Raw genomic sequence first — 24,187 nt, forward strand, 5'->3', positions numbered from 1 at the left:
GATTTACCAACCCAAGAAGATTAAATTAACAGCCTGAACATCATAGGATTTTCTCCCTAGCTGCATGGCCCAGAAACTGCAGCTCCATTAAAGTTCCACCCAGTGTCAGATACTCCCCAGTGTGGTCACATGTGACCTCAAATCAGCCCTTTTGTACACTTTTTGCAGGGGTTCCCTAGGGGTGGAGAAGGCACCTGAGGGTGGCTGTACCTTTCCTCACCTGCACAGCTCTGGTGAGCTTCTTGACAGTCCAGTTATCTGTGGCAGGAGGGGCCTGTCTTGCCTGAGGGGGAGTGTCCATGGGCAAGTTCACTCTGGATTCCCTGAGACCAAAAAATGACAATGGAACTTTGGGGGTCAAAGGGTTTATACCCACCTTTATTCTCATGGTGGCAGGTCAAGTGCTAGAATCCCATCCGGGGCAGTCTGAATGCAGAAAGCTGGTCTCTGCCTCTGGGCCTCTCCATCTCCTTGCAGCCCCTGATCCAGCCTCTGCCTCTCTTCTGCTGTCTTCTCTAGGTGCTCTCTCTTTTCTAGGCTCTGCTCTCTGTTCCAGGATTTTTCTCTCAGCTCCAGGCTCTGCTCTACCCCAAGCATTGGGTGGAGCTTTTTATATAGCAAAATAGTCTTATTGCTAATGGGTGTGTAAGCATTACCCAAGCAGTAGGCCAATTACAACATCAAGTAGATTAGGGTCAGGTGAGGATCCTGGCCGTGGGAACTTCCATTTTCCCTATAGGGCCCCTTCTTCCAGTGGTTCAAATCTGCAACATGCTGGGTGTTAAGGAACTGCTGTAATGTCTAGAGTTCCTGGTCACTGAGGCCACCTGTCTCCTCCAGTCAGTCACTCTAGCCTCCTAGGTAGCTGTCTTGCCAATGGGTTTCAGCCCCAGACAGGTTCACTATGGATTCAACACGACCAAAGAAATGACAGTAGAACATTCTTGGGGTGAAAGGGTTATACCCAACTTTATTTCCATGGTGGCAGGTCAATCACCAGAATCCCATCTACTCAGAGCAAGTCTTCATGCAGCAAGTTGGTCTCTGCTTCTGGGCCTCTCCACCCATGCAGCCGTCTCAGTCTCTGTCCTCAGTGCTGCCACCACTCCAGCCTCTGTTCTGCTCTCCTGCAGCCTTGCAGCTGTGCCACCGTGTCACACAGAGCACTGGGAAGAGCTCTTTATACAGAGTCATAATGATGTATTGCCCACATGTGGGCAGTGAGCTAGCCATCGAAGGCCAGGTGAGAATCCTGGACACAGGAACCTTCACTTTATCCACAATAGTCATGGCCATGCTGCTGGGTCAGCATAACCTTGTGAGAACATATCCATCATCTTCTGCCTAGAGCCTCCGCTCTCCATGCAGTACAGATAAAAATTCAGGAGGCCAGGTAGGAGGATCAGTGATCTAAACCAGTGCTTCTCAAACTTTAGCATTTATTAGAGTCACCTGAAGGCTTAGTTAAAACCTGGATGTTAACCTCAGATTTTCAGATTTCACAAGTCTGGAATGAGACTCAAGATTTTACATTTCTAATGCGTTCCTAGCTGATACTGACTGCTGGTCTGGGGACCGCATTTTGAGAACCACTGTTCTAGAGCAGCACTGTGCTGTCCCTGGGCCCCTGTCCTAACGGTCATGGAGCTTCTGCCCACCAACAGGACAGGCATACCTAGACCGGAGAGGATCTTAGCAGATGGCTTGAACTTAGATTCAAGTGGCAACTCTGTTATTAATCATGGGAGATGAAAAAATACTTATCCCCCAGTGTTTTGCTTTTAAAGCAGGGATTACTTGCCTGCATTCTTGTAACACTGGACTTGATTGAAGAACTTCAAACTCGAACATCCCTTATGTATGAATTGTTGACCAACACAATTCAGGGAACAGTGGTAGGCTTCCCTCAAATGCTGACCATTTGTGTGGCCTTCTTATTCTGACTGCCAGAAGAATTATATTTGGGGGATAGCATATTTTCTTTCCTTAGTGATGTGGTAAAGCTTCTTATTCGTGGACGATATGGAAGATGAGAACAGAGAGGATGTAACTCCAGGGAGTGATGGGGGCAAAATGGATGCCTTCCCACATTCAGCCTTTGAAGAATACTCTTAAAACTGTAGTTTCATTGTGGATTAAATGGCCTTTGAGCAAGGGGCCTTACTGGTTGTCTAAACTGTGTCAAACATTTCTGTAGGAAATGTTATGAGAAGACACATACTTACTTACCAACTGGAACTCAACTTGTTGCAAATTAGAGATCCCAGTAATTGTGCTAAAGATCTTGTATCACAGATGAACATTCTTTTGCTCTCATAAATTTATCATGCAACATGCCATGGGGAAGCATAAGTGTATCTGGCAGTTGCTAGGCCATTTAATTATTGCTGTTATAATTTGGTTTCCCATGTCTTTCCCATGGAATTACAGAGATCATCACTGTGGCATCTTATGGGCCTAAGATGGATCAAAGCTGAGGTTAAGAAGGAGAATCCAGGCTCCTGGAGATAGCTCATACACAGTGGGAGGTCTGACCTTTCGGTTTGTTCCAGCTTCTGAGTTTGGCTTGAGATGGCTCTTTGCAACAATGAGACAAGTGCAGAACTCTGGGGAAAGGAAGTGTGTGAAATCTGAATTTTCAAGATTTTAAGAACTCCAGGGATCTTCAAGTTAATCCCATTCAATGATTCCACTTACAGATGAGAAACTCAGGCCAAGAGAGTCAGAGTAGCCACACAACTCGAGAGATCAGTTTAAGACTCCAGCAGTAGGTTGCCTAACGCCAGCCTCCTGCAGAGTGTTCAGTAGACCACCAGTGCTTGAGGAAGTTAGCTGGGGCTAGGTGGAATGAGGTGGGGAAATACTAGGTTAATCATCAAATGGGTATCTTTATGGTAGGTTCTCTAAGTTTTAGGATGAGATATTGTCTTGTCAATGGGTTTCAGCCCGGGCAAGTTCACTATGGATTCAAAGTGACCAAAGAAATTGACAGCAAAATGTTCTTGGGGTGAAAGGGTTATACTCAACTTTATTTCGAGGTGGCAGGTCAGTCACTAGAATCGCATTCACTCAGAGCGAGTCTGCATGCAGCAAGCCGGTCTCTGCCTCTGGGCCTCTCTGCCTGCACAGCCGCCCACACAGCCATCCTCTGGGCCTCTGTCCTCAGTGCTGCCACCACCCCAGCCTTTGCTCTGCTCTCCTGCAGCCTTGCAGCCCTGCCACCATGTCACACCCAGAGCACTGGGTGGAGTTCTTTATATAGAGTCAACAGCCATGTATTGCCCACAGGTGTGCAGTGAGCTAGTCAACCAGGGCCAGGTGAGAATCCTGGGCACAGGAACTCTCACTTTATCCACAGATATATATTATGAATCTCCAAGAGAAGTTACGGTAGGCAGGATCTTTGTTTTCTCAGGGCATTTGGTAGAAACAATACTCCATGGAATTCCCATTGGGAAGTGCTATTTTATGCACGAAGTTCTTAAGGTCTCCTGACTGGATCAGTGCCCTTCGGAACAGATTTGCCTAAGATTGTAAGGGGAGCAAGGTGCATTGGGAGTAAAATCAGATAAAAGACAGAATGCCCAATTAAATTTGATTTTCAGGTTAACAAGAAAGTTTTTAGTATGACTATGTCTCATAAAATATTTGGGACATACACTAAAAAATTTAGTAGCTTATCTGAAATTCAAATTTACTAGGAATCCTATATTTTTATTTGTTAAATCTGACATGCCTAGCTGAGAGTGTCTTTACTACAGCTGTTCTGGAGATTAGGGCAGGAGAAGAGGAGAGTAAGGCCCTTCAACAGCAGGCAGGCTGGTCCTCCTCTTCAGGAAGGCAGTGAGCACAGATGAAGGCACCACCACCTGGGCTCGCTTGCTCTCTGTGTGGGGGAGCCCACATGTTGCTAACCCACTTAGACCAGAGGCTCTCTAATAGGGATTGCTACTGCTCCCATTTAGGACATTTATGGGGCAGTTTTGGTTGTGACAATTAGAAGGTCCTACTGGCACTTAAGGGACAACAGTATCAGAAGTCCTGTAATGTGTGGGACAGTCCACAATTCATCCCATTTTTTTTTCAGTGTCCCACCTGATACTCACATGTCCCTACCTGTGGATAAAATGAGAGTTCCTGTGGCCAGGATTCTCTCCTGGCCCTGGTTGACTAACTCACTGCACACCTGTGGCCAATACATGGCTGTTGAGTCTATATAAAAGAGCCCTGCCCAGTGCTCTGGGTGCAACACGGTGACAGGGCTGCAAGGCTGCGGGAGAGCAGAGCAGAGGCTGGAATGGTGGCAGTGCCGAGGACAGAGGCCCAGAGGATGGCTGTGTGGGACAACTGTGCAGAGATGCCCAGAGGTTGGCTGTGTGGGATGGCTGTGTAGGCAGAGAGGCCCAGAGGATGGCTGTGCGAACAGAGGGGCCCAGAGGACGGCTGTGCAGACAGAGTGGCCCAGAGGCAGAGACTGGCTTGCTGCCTGCAGAGTTGCTCTGAGTGAATGGGATTCTAGTGACTGACCTGCCACCTCGAAATAAAGTTGGGTATAACCCTTTCACCCCAAGAACGTTTTGCTGTCAATTTCTTTGGTCACATTGAATCCATAGCAGACTTGCCCAGGGCTGAAATCCATTGGCAAGACACTACCTCCCTTAAATCTAAGCTTATTCACTCACTATACATAGGTGCAAGCACCTGACAAGTCTTGTTGACTGTATCCTTAATACCTTCTGTCCCTATTCTTCCTTTTCATCCCCACCTTCCTTTGGTTTTGGTTCAGTCGTGTGCCCCCCCTCCCCCACCATGTCTAACATTTACAATTAATCAGATGCTGCTGCTGTTCAGAATTCTTCTGTGGCCTGGGTCTTCTCCTTGCTTTAGTCCATGCCCCCTATGTGCCCCCACCCCAGTTCTCCTCTGGCCATGCCCTGGAACCAGGCAAGGGATGTGAACAACTTGAGCTTTACCCTTGCCCATCCCCTCTGTTGACCCCAATCCAGAAACCCAGAGCCCTGGATTCCCTCTGCACACAGTGCAGAAGGGCCTCCATATGTGTTCTTGCACAGGTTCAAGAAGTATCAGGGGCAGGCAGTATTTGTACCCTCATACATACCCCACTTTAACCTCCCCCTAGTTTCCACTACCTCTCCTCTCTTAGCTGCTGCACATTCCATTCTTCCACCTGCAATGCCCTCCTCTTCTACCCAGTGCAGTAAAGCTCGTACTCCTCTTCCTTGGACCTTTCAGCAAAAGGGTCTCCCACCTTGCAAACCCAGTGTGTTTTCTGCATTCCGGCTGCATTTTGACTCACCTCTGTGAACCATCCTCTAATTCCTCGAGGACACTGCTAGCAATGTCCCCATTTTCTTTTTATTTTCTTGTCCACCTGGGCCAATGAACACCATGAATAAAGGAAGCTACCTTTACTCGTGAAGGAAAGCACCTTGCTTTCCCAGTGTTACCACAGCTTTTATTACAGTGGTGTGTGAGCATTTAGAAAAAGCACACAACAGCATGGGCATGTGGCGTCTTATATTATTAATATTAGCTACCCTGTATATTGAATCCTGCCAGTGTTCCAGGCACTTTGATAAGTGCTTTACATAAATTATCACAATTATCTTCACTATAGCCCTGTGAAGAATGCATGATTATTAAATGTGTTCCACTTTACAGATATGGAAACTGAGGCTCAGCAAGGTTAAATGAAATGTCCCAGATGACATAGTCAAGAAGAGACAGGTCAATCCCATCTAATGATGCTAATGCACACACTCTCTTGCAGTACCTCATGCTGTTCTGCATACCACAATAGAGGAACTTACCAGTGCAAGATGTGCAGTCACTTCTCTTCCCACCATTACAAATGTGTTTAACCATGAAAAGTATTTTTAGGAAAGCAAAGTTCCTACAGGATCAGTCAGTACTTTTCCTTAAGAATATAGAGAAACAATAAAAATAAAAATAAACAATTAATATGCTAAAATTTAGCTCCAGTTTTATTTAGTATAAGTGTTTGTAATAAGCGACATGTTTAAGGTAGTTTTTGAAACGAAAAGCCCCAATAGAAACCTTGTTCCAAGGAATTATTGTGTTTGTTTTTGGGTTAAGCAGTTAGTCTACTTCTAGAACAGAAACAGAAAGGGAGCAACAGTGTCGTGAGTTGAAATTTTGTCCCTCTTACATGAACCCACGACTCCTGAGAAAGTTAAAATAATAGCTTGTTACTAATACCAACACTAGCAGCAGAGGAAAGATGTATCCCAGCACTTCTGTGCTCTGCAGGGTCAGAATCATGTATAAGCTGTGCATCTCTCCTCACTGAGGTGCCTCAGAAGATGTGCTGTCACCACCTGAAGCAGAATTAGTCCCTGTGCTTTTAGGAAATGGATACATATTAAGGACAAATGCAAGAGAACATGTGGGCCACAGACAGAGGCTAAAAGGCTATTGCTGCTGGGTACAACTTACTGAAAATAGGATCTTTGAAGATTAAGAAGACAGAGCTAGTAGGGCATCTTTATCAAGGCCGAATGGCACTGCTCATCACAGTCCCAGGGCAGATTTCCTGTAAAGACTGACTGGGGCAGCAGCATCTGGCTCCTACCATGTTTCTTCCAGCAGGCAAATATGTCTGATGGCTCTCATATGTCTGGCAAATAATCCCAGTAAAATAAGTTCCATTTCTCCAAAGATCAGCAAGAACTGAACTGAATTCCACAGCGCCCAGTTCATGGCTGTTTAACACTCCTGGCCCTCCCTATGGCCCTCATTTTAGGGTAAGCTTCTAAAAGGAAGGGCGCTGTTTCCTTCTTTCTCTCTGACACTTCATGCCCACTGCAAGCCTCAGCACTTTTTCTGTCTTGGGTAGTTAATTCCCACATAATAGGTGGAAAAACACCTCAAGCATGGAGACATTATGAGATTTACTGTGTTCCGAAAGGTGAACTAATAATAAGGCAAAAAGCTCTCCTCTGGAAGGTTAACAATAAAAAGTATAAAAATACCTGCCTCTATGTTAATGTGCTCTATGTGTTTAAGTACTATATGCTTTATAACGTTTTCTTCTTTACTCCTCATACCAAGCCTGCAAAGCAGGCACTGACTGATCCTGTTTAACAGATAAGGAAACTAAGGTTGATGGAGACAGAAATTGTCCAAGGCCAAACATTCAGTAAGTGGCAAAGTCTCTAAGTCCAGAGAACAAAATGCCCCTCCTTGAAAAGTGGTCTCACTGTGGACAGCCCTGGCTATAGGGAAGTACCAGGCCCTGCTTTTACCAAGTGTTCAGAGTATCTGTAGCCTGTGCCACATGGTTAAGTTATTGCTCTCTTCTAAAATTCCTTTGGATGTGCAGACCCTTATAACAGGGTCCATGTGCTGTCTCTCCTGTCACCAACTGCATATCCCAGGAGCAGGCACACAGTTAATGGCTGTTGACTGATGTTTCTTATGCTGTGAATGGTGATTCCCTTCATCCACTGGAGTCTATTTCTGTGCTGACAGTATACTCATTTCTGTGGAAATAGCAAAATGAAAATGCTGCTCATCTTTCAGTGAAATCTGCAAAGAGGAAGAGCCATAGGCATAGGGAAGAGGAACCCCACTCACATTTTACCTGTTCTTCTTCCCTGTTCCACTCCACAAAAGGAGGGAATGAGAATCCGATTGGTCTGGTTCTAGAACATTTTTTTGGGCCACACTTAGAGATGGCCAGGTGTGAAGGTTAATTTTCTGTGTAAACTTGACAAGGTCACAGGGTGCCCAGATGTCTGGTGAAACCTTATCTTGGGTGTGTCTGTGAGTGAGATTAATATTTAAATTGGCAGACCAAGCAGGGCAGTGTGCGCTCCTCAATATGGGTGGGCCTCGTCTAATCAGTTGAAGGCCTGAATAGCATAAAAAGGCTTACCTTCCCCCAAGAGAGAATTCTTCCTACCTGACGGCTTTCAGAACTGGACATCAGCCCTTTCCTGCTTTCAGACTTGAACTGTGACATTGGCTCTCAGGGTCTCAGACTTGATAGCCTTTGGACTATTCCATCAGTTTTCCCGGGTCTCCAGCTTGCCAGCTCACCCTGCAGATCTTGGGATTTGTCAGCCTCCATATTGTGTGAGCCCATTCCTTCCAATAAATCATATACATTCTGTTTCTTTGATACAATAGGGTTACTGTGTTTTAAGAGGTTCACTCTTCTCTTACTTCCATTGCAACTGGTACAATTGGTAAAATGAAATAAGGCCACAATGGTTGAACTAGTTTACATTCCTAAACCTTCATAAGAGTGTATATCAATGATACCTTAATTAAAGGAAAAAAAGATGAAATAAGGCCTCTTTAGGTATCCGGCCACTTTTTTTGTTCTCAGCTCTTTATATGCATACTGAAGCCAAATGGTCTTTTGTTCCTATATCATGTGGTAAAATTGAAAATAGGACTCCAAGATGTAGATTCTGCCTTGGAGAACAGAAGATTCTCCAAAGGCCTTGAGTCTAAGCTATGGGCTTTAAGTCACATTTACAAATAGTACTGAACTAGTGGGGGCATGTGGTCACTGGTTGAGGCATAAATTGGCACTTTGTTTTACAAACTTGCTTTTACATCTGGTGTGTAAATTTCACTGGGGAGTTTGGTGGAGAGGAGGTGACTGCAGGTATTTTCAGGTCCTTGGATTTAACACCATAAAAGATTACTGAAACTTTACCACCCGACATAACTCACTGGCTCCATCACAGAAACAAAACAAGGTGATACCAAGGGAACACAAGCCATATGCGATGGGGCAGAAGAGCATACTTTTGACTGAGGATACTGAGAATGTATGTGCTTTTTAGGTCTCTTCTTCCAATACTGGCTGAAGAAATTGGCTTGGAATATAAAGAGCATTGATTGCTAAGTAATGCATGTGATAGGACAGGATAGAGTGTGTCATCATGTTTGATATACAACCTGAGGAAGAAGCCAACGCTGGCCACATGGCAGTAGGAGAACAATGTTTCTACTTATCTAAGTAGAAATAGGTACCCATCCACACTCCTTTATAAATGCCCTTTATTAATCATAATCCTTAAAGCCTACTAAATTCAAATATCTCCTCAGCTGCTTATCAGAGAATGTGATAAACAATATAGTTTTGTACCCCATAACCAGTCCAGACATGACTTTAAAAAAAAATCAGGGTCACATTCAATACACTCCAAATTTGTATTCCAAACACTGCTTCTCTAATACTTGACTTATTCTTATTAATATACATGTGTTTTGATGTGATCCTACCCAGTTAAAATGGGCACCAGTCTCTCCTTATAATGGTTTTTGGGTATGTGATCAATTTACTTCTCCCGTCGTCAAGGAAAACTGCTGTGGATCTCACACAGGTGCTACTGAAAAGAATGACCTTCAGCAGGCGGAGATAAACAAGGGCGGCTTTTCATCTAACAACCATTGATTTTCTGCAAGCAAACCACAAAGCTGCTTTGAAGTCTAGGCTGCGAGGGAAGAGAGAGATAAAACTGGAGGAAAGAGTGGATTTGAAATAGTGACTCTCTGTCATCTAGGTGTAGATGGCTGTTGGCAAAGCTGAAACTGCCAGATTTTATCAAGAGAGAATTGAGAATATTTTAAAGAGGGTGTTTTAAATTGGTAAAACTGGATTAGAAGATGGTGTGTAAAAGAGAAACCTGAATGGATCTTGGATAAAATGTATCCATTTAGCAGAAATGATTGCTTTTAATCAAACAGTAGCAGTTGTGTAGTGAGCAATCTTAACTGTGCTCCTGAAGCCTTTCCTGTTTTTTTTTGTTGCATAATAGGACCATATGTATGTATTGTAAAAGTAATTATTTTTTGTGTCAAATATCTTTATAAGTAATATGACAGATAAAAATTTTGGCTTGATAGTTTTACAGAACACTTATGACTTTTATAAAAATTGTAAACCTTCTGCATGTAAATAATTTCCTTTTATAAAATGTTTTTTCATGAGGTGATTCAATCTGAGCCTGGGAGATAGGCTGGATAAATATTATTATTATCCCCATTTTGCACATGAGAAACTAGAGCCTTAGGGAACCTACCTGAATTGCCCAGAGACACACGCAGAGTAAAACTAGAAAGGCCTGAAGAATCCAGGTGCTCTGATTCTTGGTCGTCTCCTCTTCCCCAGGCTCCCTCTAATATGTGGTTTCTTAAGAGAGGAACTCTCTCTTTTCTCTTCTCTTTCTGACACATGTATTGTGTTTCTCAGGGTGATTTCTGTCAATTCATTCTTAATGTCATAGTGTCAGGATCTTGATGACACCTATTTCTTATTCTTGAGGTGTCTGGAGGTTAAATTCTGATTCTGGAGATTGGGAGGGCCCTGCTCTGAAGACAGCCACCATGGAGGCTGAGCTCCCTAAATAGTGTTGCAAGAGGTAGAATTTACCATGATTCTGGAGGGCTTAAGGATACTTACTGTTATGAAATGAAAGATCCTTGAGAAAGTTCAACCCTTCTCTCAACCATGAACACAACAACTGCCAGCCAACCTGAAACCCCAGCCTGTACTTCTTCCTCATCTAGCCTTCTGAAAAAAAACACACATGCCATTCCAGGGGAAAGGTGGTGTGCCCCGTTTCCTTGAGTCCCCGTGTGGAGCCACAGTCACCACGCTCAGTTGTGAGATGCAAGAGCAAAACAGGTCTTTATTGCTAGCTTGAACTAGGGTCTCAGTGGCCCGTCAGAACACAGGACTCGGTCTGAGACCCTGAACAAAGTTCCCTTTTTGCTTTTATACTTTTGGAACAGTTAGGGGCTTTCCAAGGGGGGTGGTTTATTGTGACCTTAGCTGATTGGCTGAGGAGGGTCAGGGTCTTGTTGCACAGGTTGCTGGGCATGGTTTCCATGGGAATGGGCATGGCTTGAGCGGGAAACTTCTTACTCAAGATGGAGGACACAGAACAAAATGGAGGTGGTCCTGTTCATGTAGGGGACATAGTTATTCAAGATGGAAGACACAAAATGGAGGCAGGATTCATGTAGGGGTCATAGTTATTCAAGATGGAGGACACAAAATGGAGGCAGGGGGTCATGTAGGGGTCACAGTTATTCAAGATGGAAGACACAAAATGGAGGCAGGGGGTCCCACAAAGGCATCATGGAAGAGTTACGATTTCACCGCCCTTGAGAGAGCAGAACCACTCATGGAGCAAACACGTGAGCTGGAGCCAAGATATGTCAGGTAGAGGGCCCACGTTGGGAAAAGACAGACTTTGGAGATATGAGTGGACTCTTTTACAATGTACTGCTTTCAGTTTGGTTATTTTTATACAATTAATTTGTACCAGATAATTTAGCATTTTGTTCAGTTCCTAAAATTCATCTTTTTGTTCTAGCTGGTAAGCAATGAAGTACACAGCCAGTAGTAATATGCTCACGTAAAATTTCAGTCAGGCTTTACAATAAATAAATGCCTTGCAGCTTTTTTAAAGGCTCAGTTAATATCCTGGGCAGGGCAAGCTAATAAAAAGGGCTAAATAATTGCAACAATTAATTTTCTCATTAATTTATTGTGATTTAATAGAATTCATTTGGCTGACAATAATGAACTTTAATATGAATTTCGATATTATTTGACTAAATCAAAAGGGGCAGTTTTAAGTTTATTTCAGAATGTCATACAATTCATTATTTAAGGGCACTTTAGAGTTAGCTTCTGCTTGAGTTATTATAATCTTATGGGATAGTTTCTGTACAAATATGTAACATCTTCCTACATAACAAGTTATATGTGGCCACTGAAATTTTAAGTAGTTGTTACATTGCTGCATAGGATTCATGTTAAAATGATGTGTCTAGAATTTATATTGCAGCGAGTTAAGATATAAATTACTTGTTAAAATCTTATCTTTTAATTATTTCATTCACTTATACATATATACTTTAGAAAATGTGTGATTTACAAGTAAATATATTTTGGAGTATGTGTTTAAATGCCCAATCAGCACATTGAAGCCCAAGAGGTTTTGCAAAATATTAGTTAACCAGCAGCCAGATAAATATCTACAGGTATATATTTATTTCTGGAATCTGAACTAGTTCTTCTCTACTACCTGGGTGCTGTTAGACTTAACCTACTTAAGACTTATATTAGTTAATTTAATATAAAAAGGGGAGGGCTATTTAAAAAAAAATTACTTATCAGGAAAACACTCCTTTCATGCCCCTTTTTTGGTGCCAAATGGTGGCATAAATCTAAGTGATGATCTGACATTAACAATAAGGCATGTTGATATGAAAAAAATAATTTTGTTACAAAGTAAACATAGATAAACCACAATTTAAGGAGACTATACAGTCATTGAGTTGCAGAAACTCCAAAGTAGGGCTGAAAACTTTTTAACACTGAGCAGCCTCTGTCAGACTAATTTTGGAAAGTAAATAAGTGAAACTAACCTCTTACCTTTGAATCAATATTTTGTGGTAACTTTTTCTGCTACACAGAGATAAGTGGATAAATCCCTGGAAATGGATTCTGCCTCTTTAACTAGTTGCTCAGGGTAGGCCTTCATCACAAGGTACATCTCAGGAAGGCAGGGCACAGTCACGCTGGGGCAGGTGAGGGATGGGGTGGACAACACTTCAGGGACAAGAACCTTCTGAGACCATTGTAAAAAGGAAACAAGTTAGAATGAGTTAAATGGTCACACTGGTTTTATCCTGTCTTCTTGTATTGCCTTATGTAATTAATAATGTGTGAGTAGAGATAATGGTTTTTAACCCTCACTACCCATTAAAAAAAAAGATTCTCCTTGGTTGTGCATCACTATGCAAATTACCCATCATTTGGCCTCCATCCAGTAGTCATATTCCTCACATGCCTTTCAGATCCTTAATGACCATATTTGGGGTTTATGGTGATGAATGCATGGTACATGGGATTACTAATGATCTTAAATATAATTTTAGAAGATATGTTATCTGACAAGTAATAAATTATCAGGATTATTTATATCAGAGCATAAAAATATAATTTTTTTAAGTTAGCAAATGACCTAAATGAACTCTATTTCTTCTCTTTTATGATTAATAGACCTAGAAACTAGCTTCCCCGACTCCCACCCCTTTTAAACTCTCTCCTTGGCTTTCCACACATGACTGGGAGGCTGATACAAGGGCTTTTCCAATCCTTCAAGCTGGCCCCTGGATAATACATAGAAGACAAAGGTTAAAGACCAACTTTGACTCTGTATATCAAAGATTTGACTGTAGACAGAGACAGTGTGGTTCTCTACCAGGCATGTGTTTTCTGGGAAATGTTTTGGAGGTGAAAGGGTAATGTAATACATAGCAAGAGTTTCTGAGAACAGTTCTCCCTTGTTGGGAGAGTGGCATTTGCTGAGAGTTGTTATTAAGTTGCTCTTCTACATCATAGCATCAATAATGAATGTAATCAACATTTTTAGTGCTTCATTTTTGTATCCCAGCCATCATATAGCACAGGGGCCGACCTAAAGTTGGCCTGTAATAAATGTGTAATGAGTAGAAATTGGTGTCTTTTACCTCTCTACCTGTAAATATATGTGGTGGACAGAAACATGGGTTAGGAATCAGGAAAGCAGAATTGTTATTTTGGATCTCTTTTACTAGCTACATGAGTTTTACAAAATTATTTCACTGTTCTTTTTGTTTGGACAATGACGTTTGGATCAGATGAACTTTAAAATTCCTTTTACCTTCATGATTTGTAATCTAGATAATGTAATGATGACAGGATGGTTAAAATCAGTAGTCTGCTATTAAATATTATTGACTGGGTTTCAAAAAATATTAGAATAAAAAGAAAGTCATGATTTGTGATGTTTGCCTGTGTCTATAGTATCAATACTCCTGCTGTGGCCAATTTTAAGCTACAAATGTGAAATGCACTTGGCAAGAAAGGGGTACATTCAGTTGCCCCAAGATAGTAGGAGCAAGTTTTCAGAGCACAGTGAGCCTTAAAATATGAATTATTCTACCCTAAAGGACTCAAAATATGTTAACATCATTGGGAAAAAATTAGAAATAATAGACAACAAAAATAACTTTCTGAGTTAATGAGAAATTAATGCATGGATTGTCTCAGGTTTCAATGCTTTAACTAGTGATCACACTATTATAGTTTTTTAAAAGAATGGGAGGATCATGTATTGTTTTTTAAAAAGTCACAGATATATATAAAGACAGTAATATTTTCAAAAGTTGAATCTTACTGTGGCAGGAAGTAATATTTAGAATCTGATCTAATGCTTTAAATTCATTTGATAGAGCTCCAAGATTGGTCTTAAGTCAAGACAGGACAGTGTTTTAACCTCTACCACCCAGAAGATTAATATATAATACCCAGGAATGTTGGCAATACAGTGCCTTGGTAGTCATCTATGCATCGTTTATTGGTCACAGTGAACATTAGAACAGAACAGTATTATTGAAATGCTGTAGACAATGCAAACAAAAAACAGGTCCTCTGAGAGGGATGAGAAAGGATATTAAGGAACATCAATCCAAGAGGAGACAGGCCTGTAGGTCACTGTAGGAGCTACAAATATCAATCTATCTATAGAACAATGAATTCGCCAAGATCCAAGTTTAGTTTCCATGTGACAAGCACCTATCATAAGATATTAATAAGAAAACTACTCAGAAAAGATATAAATACAGGAACTTAAAAAAATATGGCTTACTCTTACAATAGTTAATTTCCAATGTGTACTATTTCTAATACTGAATGAGAGAAAATTGGATTCTAAAACCTAAAGTCTGTGTGTGAGCAATTGCCTATGCTGAGTGTCTGGTGTCTGACAGTTAAGGTTGTAATACTTCCCTGTTACTTTTCCACATAAAATCTAAGTTGTGAAGGGTATTTGGTCTTGAGACTGAACATCCAAACATAAATCTATCATAACTATTATCATTTTACTCCCACTCTTTGGCTTAATCCATGTTTATCAAGAAAAATGCATCACTTGGTTAACAATGGGTATATGTAGGCCATCATGTATATGGATGAGGTGACTTTCCCTGACTCTGACCCCTCAGCAGGCAGGGCAGCAATCTCGTCTCCTCATAGTCGGTCTCACCAGATGAGACTTCTGCACAAGATCCTTTTGAGAAGCTGTACCATACTTATGATATTAATGTCTAAAGGAGTATTTTTTTTGTAACCATTTGGAGGAGGAAACAGAGGAGTAGAAAAAAGATGTGGTGCCATCTGTGCTTTCTAAAAGTTTGATATAATTCATTATCATTTTTAAATAGTCTGATGAACTCATGCCTTAAAGCCTGCAATCTGGGGACTCACCCCACCCAGCCTTTCCATTGAACACCTGTCTGTCTTCAAAAGGAGATTTGTCTTCCTTCATCCAGAATACCAGGCCATGACAATCTCCCCTGTAGCTTCCCTGACTTGGTGGGTAGTTATTTCTAGTCACTTCATGGAGCAGAGATCTCTGAGACTCACTTTGTAATACCAACTCTCTTCCAGAAGGCCCAGGGTTGTGTCTTCTATCCCCATGCACATGTTAAAACCTCAGTTCCTAGGGCCTATGTGGACATCTGATATCTAATGGGCCTGATAGTGTCAGTTCCTCTTCCTATCTGATATGAAGAAATTTTTGTTTAAGTATTAGACAGTTTTAATATTCTTTTTAAATCTAGTATTTCTATGTTTTGGAAAGGGATGCAACAACTTAGCTTACCTAACTGTTGGAAGTTATCTGTTCCAATTTCTAGGATTACAGAGTTTTAGGTCTGGGTGGAAGGAGATCTTTTCTTCAGTCAGAGGACTGAGATTTCAATTTATTTATATATCATCAGATGCTAGATAAATTTGGCACTTGAAAAAAAATGTTTTTTTCTCTATTCATATAGATTTGAAAATCACTAATCTGGAGATTCAATTCAATTTTACATTTATTAAGCATCTCCTGTTGCTGAATATACCAGGAGGTATAAATTACGGTCTCTGACCTTAAAGGAGCACAGCACTCAGGTCCTCATCTCTACCCACTACCTGCGACCCCTTCTGACTCAAATCTCCACCCCTTTGTCCTTCTCTGCTTTCTCACTAAGGCAAAGTTAAGGCTCAGAACCACTCCAAATGATCATTATGACTATAGTCAAGATAAGTCATCAAAGACTGAAGGAAAGGACAGGAGAATTTAATGATATTCAGGGTAGACGTTGGCCCGAAAATGATGTTAGAGAAACTGTGGTAAAATTTTCTTTCATTAATTCTCATGTTTTTTCTTTGCGTTTTACATAAGGGCCATAGAATAATATAATCATTGATCATGTCAGTGTCTTGCACATAATAGGTATCCAAAATATATTTGGTGAATGAATATAATTTAACAATATAAATTAACAAACAAAATGACATGGCACCTAACACTACTTGATACGTAGATGCAAGAATGGAATTGGATATTATCTCATGCCACATACAAAAATGAAATCAAAGTCCTGGGAGTGGGGCTAATGAGGAATGACTACTAATAGGTACAAGATTTCTTTTTTGGGTGATGAAAATATTCTCAACTGCACAATTTTGTGGATATACTAAAACCACTGAAATTCTACATTTTAAAGGGGTGAATTTTATGGTATGTAAATTATATCTCAATAAAAAAAATAGATGAAAAACCAAAACAAACAGCAACAATAAAGCCATAGCCCAGAAAGTTGAATTGAGACTCTTATTGAAGGGTTCTACATAGGTAGTCTGAACTCTGAAGAGGAATATAAGTTAAATATGAAAAAACTTTTTAGTTAAAATGAAAATGAAGATAGTCAAAAGATGTACTGTATTTCAATAACTCCGATGCATGTTTTTTCACATTTCTGAAATGGGAATGCATCTTATAATTGATGGTGCGTCACAGTTTACTTGGCTACATTTTTTCTTTCTTCATGGTATATAAAATTGTGGTATGTCTTAGACTGAACGAAGTACAGCACTTAATCTTTACAGTAAGGTGGCAGAGGCTGCTAGCTGACCTTTGGTATGTGTTCTCCTCTTTCCACATAGTAATAAGATTTTTTTTTTCTGCTGGGCCAGTGGCTGATCAGCCAAAGACTATATTCTCCATTTTCTTAAAGCGAAGTGTGGCCACATGTCTAAGTTCTGGCCAGTCGTGTGGAAGCAGAATATGTGCAACTTCTTGTTTGTGCCCTTAAAAAGGAGGAGCACACCCTCCCTTGTCCTTTTTTTTCTTTTTTCCTCCCTCCTTTGTTCTCTTCTTCCCTTTTTTTTCCCCTCCCTTCTCCATCATTCCTTTCCTTCTAAATTGCAGATGTGGTGGTGGCTGCTCAGCAGCCATCTTGATCCATGGAATAGAAACCACATGTTGAAGGTGGAAAGGCAATAAGATGATATCTGAGTTCTTATTATGAATCAGTATACTAGCCTTAGACTGACTGTGCAGACTTTTATATGAGAGAGAAGTCAGGTTCTAGTTTGTTTAATGTACTCTGATTTTGGGTTTCTCTACTATAGGAACTAAACAAATATTCTAATATGAATAGTTTCTAAATTCTTTTTCTGAAAGTAAACTATTATTACTTTCTTCAGTGGACTAAATTCTTCTTCATCTACACATACACACACACACACACACACACACACACAGACACACACAACGTGTCTGGGCCAAAAGTGAGTTACTTAATGTAGCATTTACTTATAAGGAATGTATCGTGAATAGCTTTTCACTTTTCATTATCATGCACAGATGATTTCAGCCCACATTTAGTCTATATTCTAAATAATACCTTTGTTTAGGATTCTCTGTTCAGTGCAGTGGAGGACAGCTGAGATTCCTTGATAATGTTATATCTGCCTTGTCAGCTGAATTCCTCTGGCTTTGTGTCACAGTGGGTAAAAATACATGATTGGATTTCACTGCTAAGAAAATTCTTTCAGCAATACATGTACAGTCAAGTTTGTTGTCTGGAGAGCTGAACATTTGGGTCATGAGATTTAAGAAGTGTCTCATGACAAAACTTTATGGAATTGCAACAGTCAGGACAGCCAGCCCTCCCTTAGCATAGCCAGGATGTGAAAAGCTGAGCTGTTGTGGGCTGATGCCTCTTGGTCCTTTTGATAGTCACAACCTTGATTCTTCATATTTGAGGAGATGGAACAGTGAGGAGGCCCGTTGGCTTAATCTTATTAATGCCACCATCTAGAATACAGATTCTTGGATATTTCATCTTCACAAGATGAGCTGCAAACTGGAAAAAAAAAAAAAAAGGCCTGATTTATAGAGATGTACAAAATCTGTATTTCTCCAATTCCATTTTTAGCTCAAGCTGTGAAAGACAAAACTACTTTAATGATACCATTGCTGTCACTGTTGTATAATGAATCATTAATCTGGTTTTTAATATAAATTACATATATGTACATAAAATATGTGTACTTTTGTATGTTGACAATCAACTTTTTTATGCTATGAAATAAAAGTGTTTCTTCAGTTTGAATAGGCAATAAATAATATACATGGTAAACAGTTCAAACAGCATAAAAGGGTTTACAGTGAGAAGTAAATTCCTCCTACTTCTGTTCTCAGTCTCCCTCTCCAGAGGTCATTAATATCCCTGTTTTTCATGTATCCTTCCCATGATAGTCAAAACATTCTCAAATCTATATTAAACATTTTTTATATTGCTGTCAACTTATTAATTATTGCAATTCCATGCACAATGTCCCAGAAAGGACTGATAAACTGGTTGTAACATGTTTTGGGAACAAGCACAATGAACAGTTTGAGGACAGAAACTTGGAATGAATTTGAAGGATGGGTCTATGATGTCTTCTAGATGCCTAGCAAAACAGGACTTTGTAAAGTTATCAAGATATACATTTACCTCCTTGACTTGGCCCATGCCTACCTATCTAGGATCATTGACTGTCTTTCTCCACTTCTTGTACATCATGATGAAATAGTCCTGAACTGCTTGTTAATCCCCCAGGAGATGGGACAGCTTCAGGATTCAGTCTTTGGTTGTGTAGGTGCCCTCTGTTAGGAACATCTCCATTTCTCAGAAGCTCTTGGGTCCCCTTTAGTTCTTCCTCAAAAGCAACACCCCATCTGCCTATTTCTACTTATTTTCCTAATCAGGCAAGCCCTTCTCTGGGAGCTAAGTCTCTATTAGGGGCCCCTCTTCTCAACCCCCAACATTTTTTTGTACCAATGAAAATCTTTGGCTTACCATGTTAATTTAAATTGCCTATTGAAGATCCTGCTCCCTCTACCAAGCTGTAAACTACCCTATTACAGTGAGCGTGTTGCTTTCTTTTTATCCCTAGTGCTTGGCACATGACGAGTCTCAATCTATGCTTGGACTGAACTGACCTCTGACAAAGGACATATAACCTGGAGCGGAAAGAGGAAGTGAGGAAAGGTTTCTTTGGTTCTCTGGCTATTCTCTCTTTATTTTTTCCCCCTGGTAGTGTCCTATTCATCCTCCTTGGGTATTTGTGTCCTTATGTTCTTTTCAATTACTTTATCATAACATGATCTCAGATCTTTCAAGAAAAGTGACTAATACCTGCTCACAGTGCTATTGCTTCTTGGGAGTATTTGAAACTTAATAGTTGGTGAAACCTCAAGTCAGCAGTTTACACTTTATGGTTCAAAAGAATCAGCTCAGTGGTTTGGTTAGAATAAGTTCAAGGCCTCAACCTTAGATATTTTGCTTTACTGCTCTGGAATAAATTCTGGGGCCCAGGAATGTGGTGTCTTTTTTTAAATATATTTTTTAAACACCACTAAATGATTCTAAAGTAGCTAGTCTATGGACAATATTTTGAAAAATACTACCTTAAGCCAAAAAAATAAAGGATCAGTAAGTAGGCAGAATAGATGTTGCTGGACCGGGATCTTAGCAATCTTCACTCATATAAATGCATCTCAATACTGCTGACCCCAGTCATCTTCTCAATCATTCTCTGCAGTGCCTTAACTGAGATTCAAATGGCTGTACACATTTCAGATCTTGTATTCTTTTAGCCATCTGAGGGTATCCTTAATAGCAATTAATATTGAAGAGAAATAGTACACCTATATTTCAAAAAATATCAAGTGAGCTAGAGTGCCAATGAGAGCTGGTCTTTGACCTGTTCTTGTTTTAGTGTCCTTTGAACCCCAGTCCTTAAGACAGAGGCCCCAGAGTCATCTGCCCCGAGTCATGTGCAGGCAGCCCAGTCCCTGGTACCATACGATTACTGAAACATCTTGGCTTCATTCTCCTACTTGCAGCAACACAATTACCATTTAGGCTCGAATTCTAAGATAAACATACCATTACTCAAAAGGTTTTGTGGATAAGCAGTCTTAGCACTCAGTACTTTCAAAAACATTGTACGAGTCAGAAAATGAGTAAGGAAGGACTTACTGTACATTTAACTAATCTCTCTTGAACTCTGCTGTAGAGCTGGAAAATGGAAAGGCACAAGAGGGCAGAAGGGAGCACTGCACAGCGGTCAGGGGGCTGCTCTGTGGGAGGTCTAAGAAGGCAAGCAGAAATGAGTACAAGGAGATGGCAGATGTTTAGGTGCCTTGAAAAGAAGCAACGTTGTGCTTAAGGAAAGAAAAGCTCAAGCAAATTTGGGTTTTCAGGTTAGGACCCTGAGTTCTGCTCCTCAGCTCCTCTGTCTGTGGTTCTAATCATCCATGTTAAATACCGGCTCCTAACAGGGAAGCCACGACTGCATCTTTTCCATTCCTGTCAAAGAGAAAAGAACTCCTCTTCTCCATTTATTCATTCATTTGTTCATTCATTTATCAATCAAACATTTCACTGAGTACCTATTAGGTACAAGGCCCTGTTCCAGTTTCTGCAGTGCTTATAATTCACTGGAAGAGACAGTAAGTGTCAAGTAGTATGACTATTACAAAGGCAGAAGTTTAGGGTACTTCTGAATGTCACAGGGGCTAAGGGAGGTATTTCCCCCTTTCCATTCCTCTTTCATTATTGTCCCCTGAAGGCAATGGGAACCCACACATGATGGTCACAATATCACATGGATCAGGTAGTGTTGTTCTCTGCGGCGATAGCTTGAAAGGTTAGTGGGGGAAGAAAAGGCTATGAATGTACAGGAGTGGATTCCACTGTGTGAAAAAAGCTACATTGTTCATGGAGAAGATATGTGGTGTAACAGAGGAGAACCACGCCTGCAGAGTTCAGGCTTTTATCAGAGCTCTGGGAGTTTCAGTGAGTAAACACAGGGTGCTGGGCTTCGGTGCCAAAGGGCCTATGCAGACGGCAGCTACAGCTTTGGGAGAGGCCTGCCTTCCCTGGAAAACCACAGGCCTAGATGTACTGAGCAATATCCTTCATGGAAGTGCCATGATTGGACTAGTGGTTAAGAAGTCATGAGAATTATCTGGGTGCTTTCCAATAAAAAAGGATATCTAGGCCTACTCCAGATTGGTAGTAAGTAGTTTCTTGGAATGGAGCTCCAGCATCAGGGATTTTATGTTTATTTGTTTTTGTCTTAAGTCTCCTAGGGGGTTCTATTGTGCAGCCAGCACTGAGAATCATTTTATTCGATAATGGGATTCATTTACTGGTCAGGTTTGTCTGAGACCTCAAATGGCAATTTTATAGGTAGAGTCTTGTGTAGAAAGTGAGCCACTTTGCACTAAAAGAGGCTGTCATGTTAACAGGGCTCGAATTTGTGGAACCAGGTCCTATGTGAGAATGGGGTTCCCTGAACAGCACCACCAGCAGAGATCTAGAGGGCAATATCCCACGTGGAGCTGGCAGGATCTGGTGTTTGCCGGGATAGGATCTGGGGACTCACAGACTGCAGGGGCAGCTATATTTCTTGTGGGCAGCACTCTCCTTTGGAAAGGGCAGAGCTCTTGCATTTTTGTTATTCCTCTGGTTAGTAGGATCTGGTGGCGGTATCCATTTCTAGGGCTTGGGTAATCACACCGCAAAAGAGCATTGTCTGAAAACCTCGGGCTCTTGTACGTGCCACTCCATCTTGTTTCCTCTCTTTACCTTTCATCTTAGCTTGGACTAAGAGCCTGGCATGTTTGTCCAGGGAAGTCAAGTTCTGCCACAATAGGAGAATGAGTGGAGGAAAGGGATTTTTGATCTGCTACAGAGTACTACAGGTTAACTAAGGTCAAGAAATTAAAAACTCATGATGGGTAAGGTTTAAGAGGAGCACAGAACTGGATCATGTTTCTTACAGGGTGTCCTAGGACACAGGTTTGGTAGAACTGAGAGTAAAGGCAGGAAGCTAAGAAAACTGGGCTTCCCTAAGGTTCTGTAAGGAGTACACTGCAGACCAATTAAGTTTTTGATGTGAAACTTTGGCCTTGTGAATTTTAAGTTCACATTGGAGATTGGGCAATTGGCATGAATGGATTAATAAACTGGTGAGGCTCAAACTGAGAAGTCTTTTTCTCTCTGCGATTTCATTTGTTCTTCCAAATAATGCTAGATTTAGGGTATGCAAATACACTTTTGGTTGGGTGTAGAATTGTATAAGGGAATCAGCAATTATCCTGAAATGAGTGGCTGTAGTAATTTCATTTTCTTGGTTCTCATGGATGTGAGGCTAATGCCATATTAGTGTTATATCTTCTGGAATGTTGAAAATATGGTGCATATTTAATATTCCTCACACTGTGTGGCTTTGGCTAGGCTGATACTTCATGCAAATTATGTATCTATTTCTAAGTTTGGATGGACAACTCATATAGGCATATTTGAGAAGAGAAACAGAATATGGGGTAATTTCTCCATTTATAATATAGTGTGGCTTTGTTGTTTAGCCTCAAGTATTGATGTCCTGATTGTTTAAGAGTATCTGGGGTCATTAATAAAGGTCTTGATCATTTTAACTGCACATCTCAGTAATCCCAATTAGAACAAAGGAACTATGACAAGGATTAGTGGAAAAGAGGTAGGAATGATTTTCTAACACTTCACTGATCTCTTCCCTTGATTTTAAAGTTAAGTATATTTGTGAAATGTCATTTTTTGTTTCAATCCTTATTACGTTCCTCCCATAACAGATAAGTGTTCTGTCTCTTGTTAGTTTTTCGTATTCAGTAATTTTATAATTAACACACTGAGGTTTATTTTCTTAAGAGTGCTATATAGGTTTATTTTCTTAAATATATAAGGGAACTCTCATAAACTGTTGGTGGGAAAATGTACTGGTATGAACATTTTGGAAAACAATATGGATGGTCCTCAAAAAATTGAAAACAGAACTACTGTATGATCCAGCAATCCTACTTCTGGGAATATATCCAAAGGAAATGAAGTCTCGATCTTGAAGAGGCATGAGTACTTCTGTGTTCATTGCAGCATTATTCATAATATCCATGATATGGAAACAACCTAAATGTCCACTGATGAATAGTGGATAAAGAAAATGTGGCACATATAATACAATAAATATAATTCAGTCTTATAAAGGAAATCCTGCCATTTGTGACAACATGGGTGAACCTGGGGGACTTTACGCTAAGTGAAATAAGCCAGGCACATAAAAACAAACACTGCATGATTCCACTCATATGTGACACCAAAAATAGTCAGACTCAGAAGCAAAGATGGGTGTCAAGGATGAGTGGGTACTGGGAGCAGGAGGAAGTGGGCATTGTTGACCACAGGGTACAAAGTTTCAGTTATGTAAGATGAGTGAGTTCTGGAAATCTAATGTACAACATGGTGACTATATATACAGCAAGTATAAAAATACTGTATTGTATACTTGAAATTTGCTAAGAGAGACAAGAAAATGGTAATTATGTGAGGTGATGGACATATTAATTAGCTTGTGATGACCATTTCATAATGTATACATATATCAAAACATCAGGTTGTACACCTTTAATATATGTAATTCCTATGTGGCAATTAGGCCTCATTAATGCTGACAAAAACTACTATTACATAAGGTGTGAAAATGGTTTTCACAGCAATACTGTCTAATAACAATTAGGCAGTGGCTGCCTTACATTCTTATCTCACTCACAGAAGTAAAATCAGCAGCAGAGCAAAACCAAGAAAGGTGAACATAAGGTTAGTAATCACCTTACATCTCCCACCACAGGCACTTGCAACAAGAGGAGCAGAACAGGTAATTCCAGGGTATTAGTTTGGAATGTTAGATACTGGAAAATGATTA

General features: G+C 40.6%; 1 protein-coding gene across 7 annotated transcripts in view; it reads right to left on the reverse strand.

Moving 5' to 3' along the window:
* Window positions 1-14,390: 14,390 nt before the first annotated feature.
* TBCK (TBC1 domain containing kinase) overlaps window positions 14,391-24,187 on the reverse strand; it is a 223,602-nt gene continuing 213,805 nt past the window's right edge. For all 7 annotated transcript variants that reach the window (XM_057502508.1, XM_057502510.1, XM_057502506.1 and 4 more), the window contains one exon: window positions 14,391-18,258. In XM_057502508.1, coding sequence (XP_057358491.1) covers window positions 18,148-18,258 — 111 coding nt within the window. In that variant the 3' untranslated portion in view covers window positions 14,391-18,147. The remainder of the gene's footprint in view (window positions 18,259-24,187) is intronic.

The sequence above is a fragment of the Manis pentadactyla genome, chromosome 5 (genome assembly GCF_030020395.1).
Source record: "Manis pentadactyla isolate mManPen7 chromosome 5, mManPen7.hap1, whole genome shotgun sequence".
In the NCBI taxonomy this organism is placed as follows: domain Eukaryota; kingdom Metazoa; phylum Chordata; class Mammalia; order Pholidota; family Manidae; genus Manis; species Manis pentadactyla.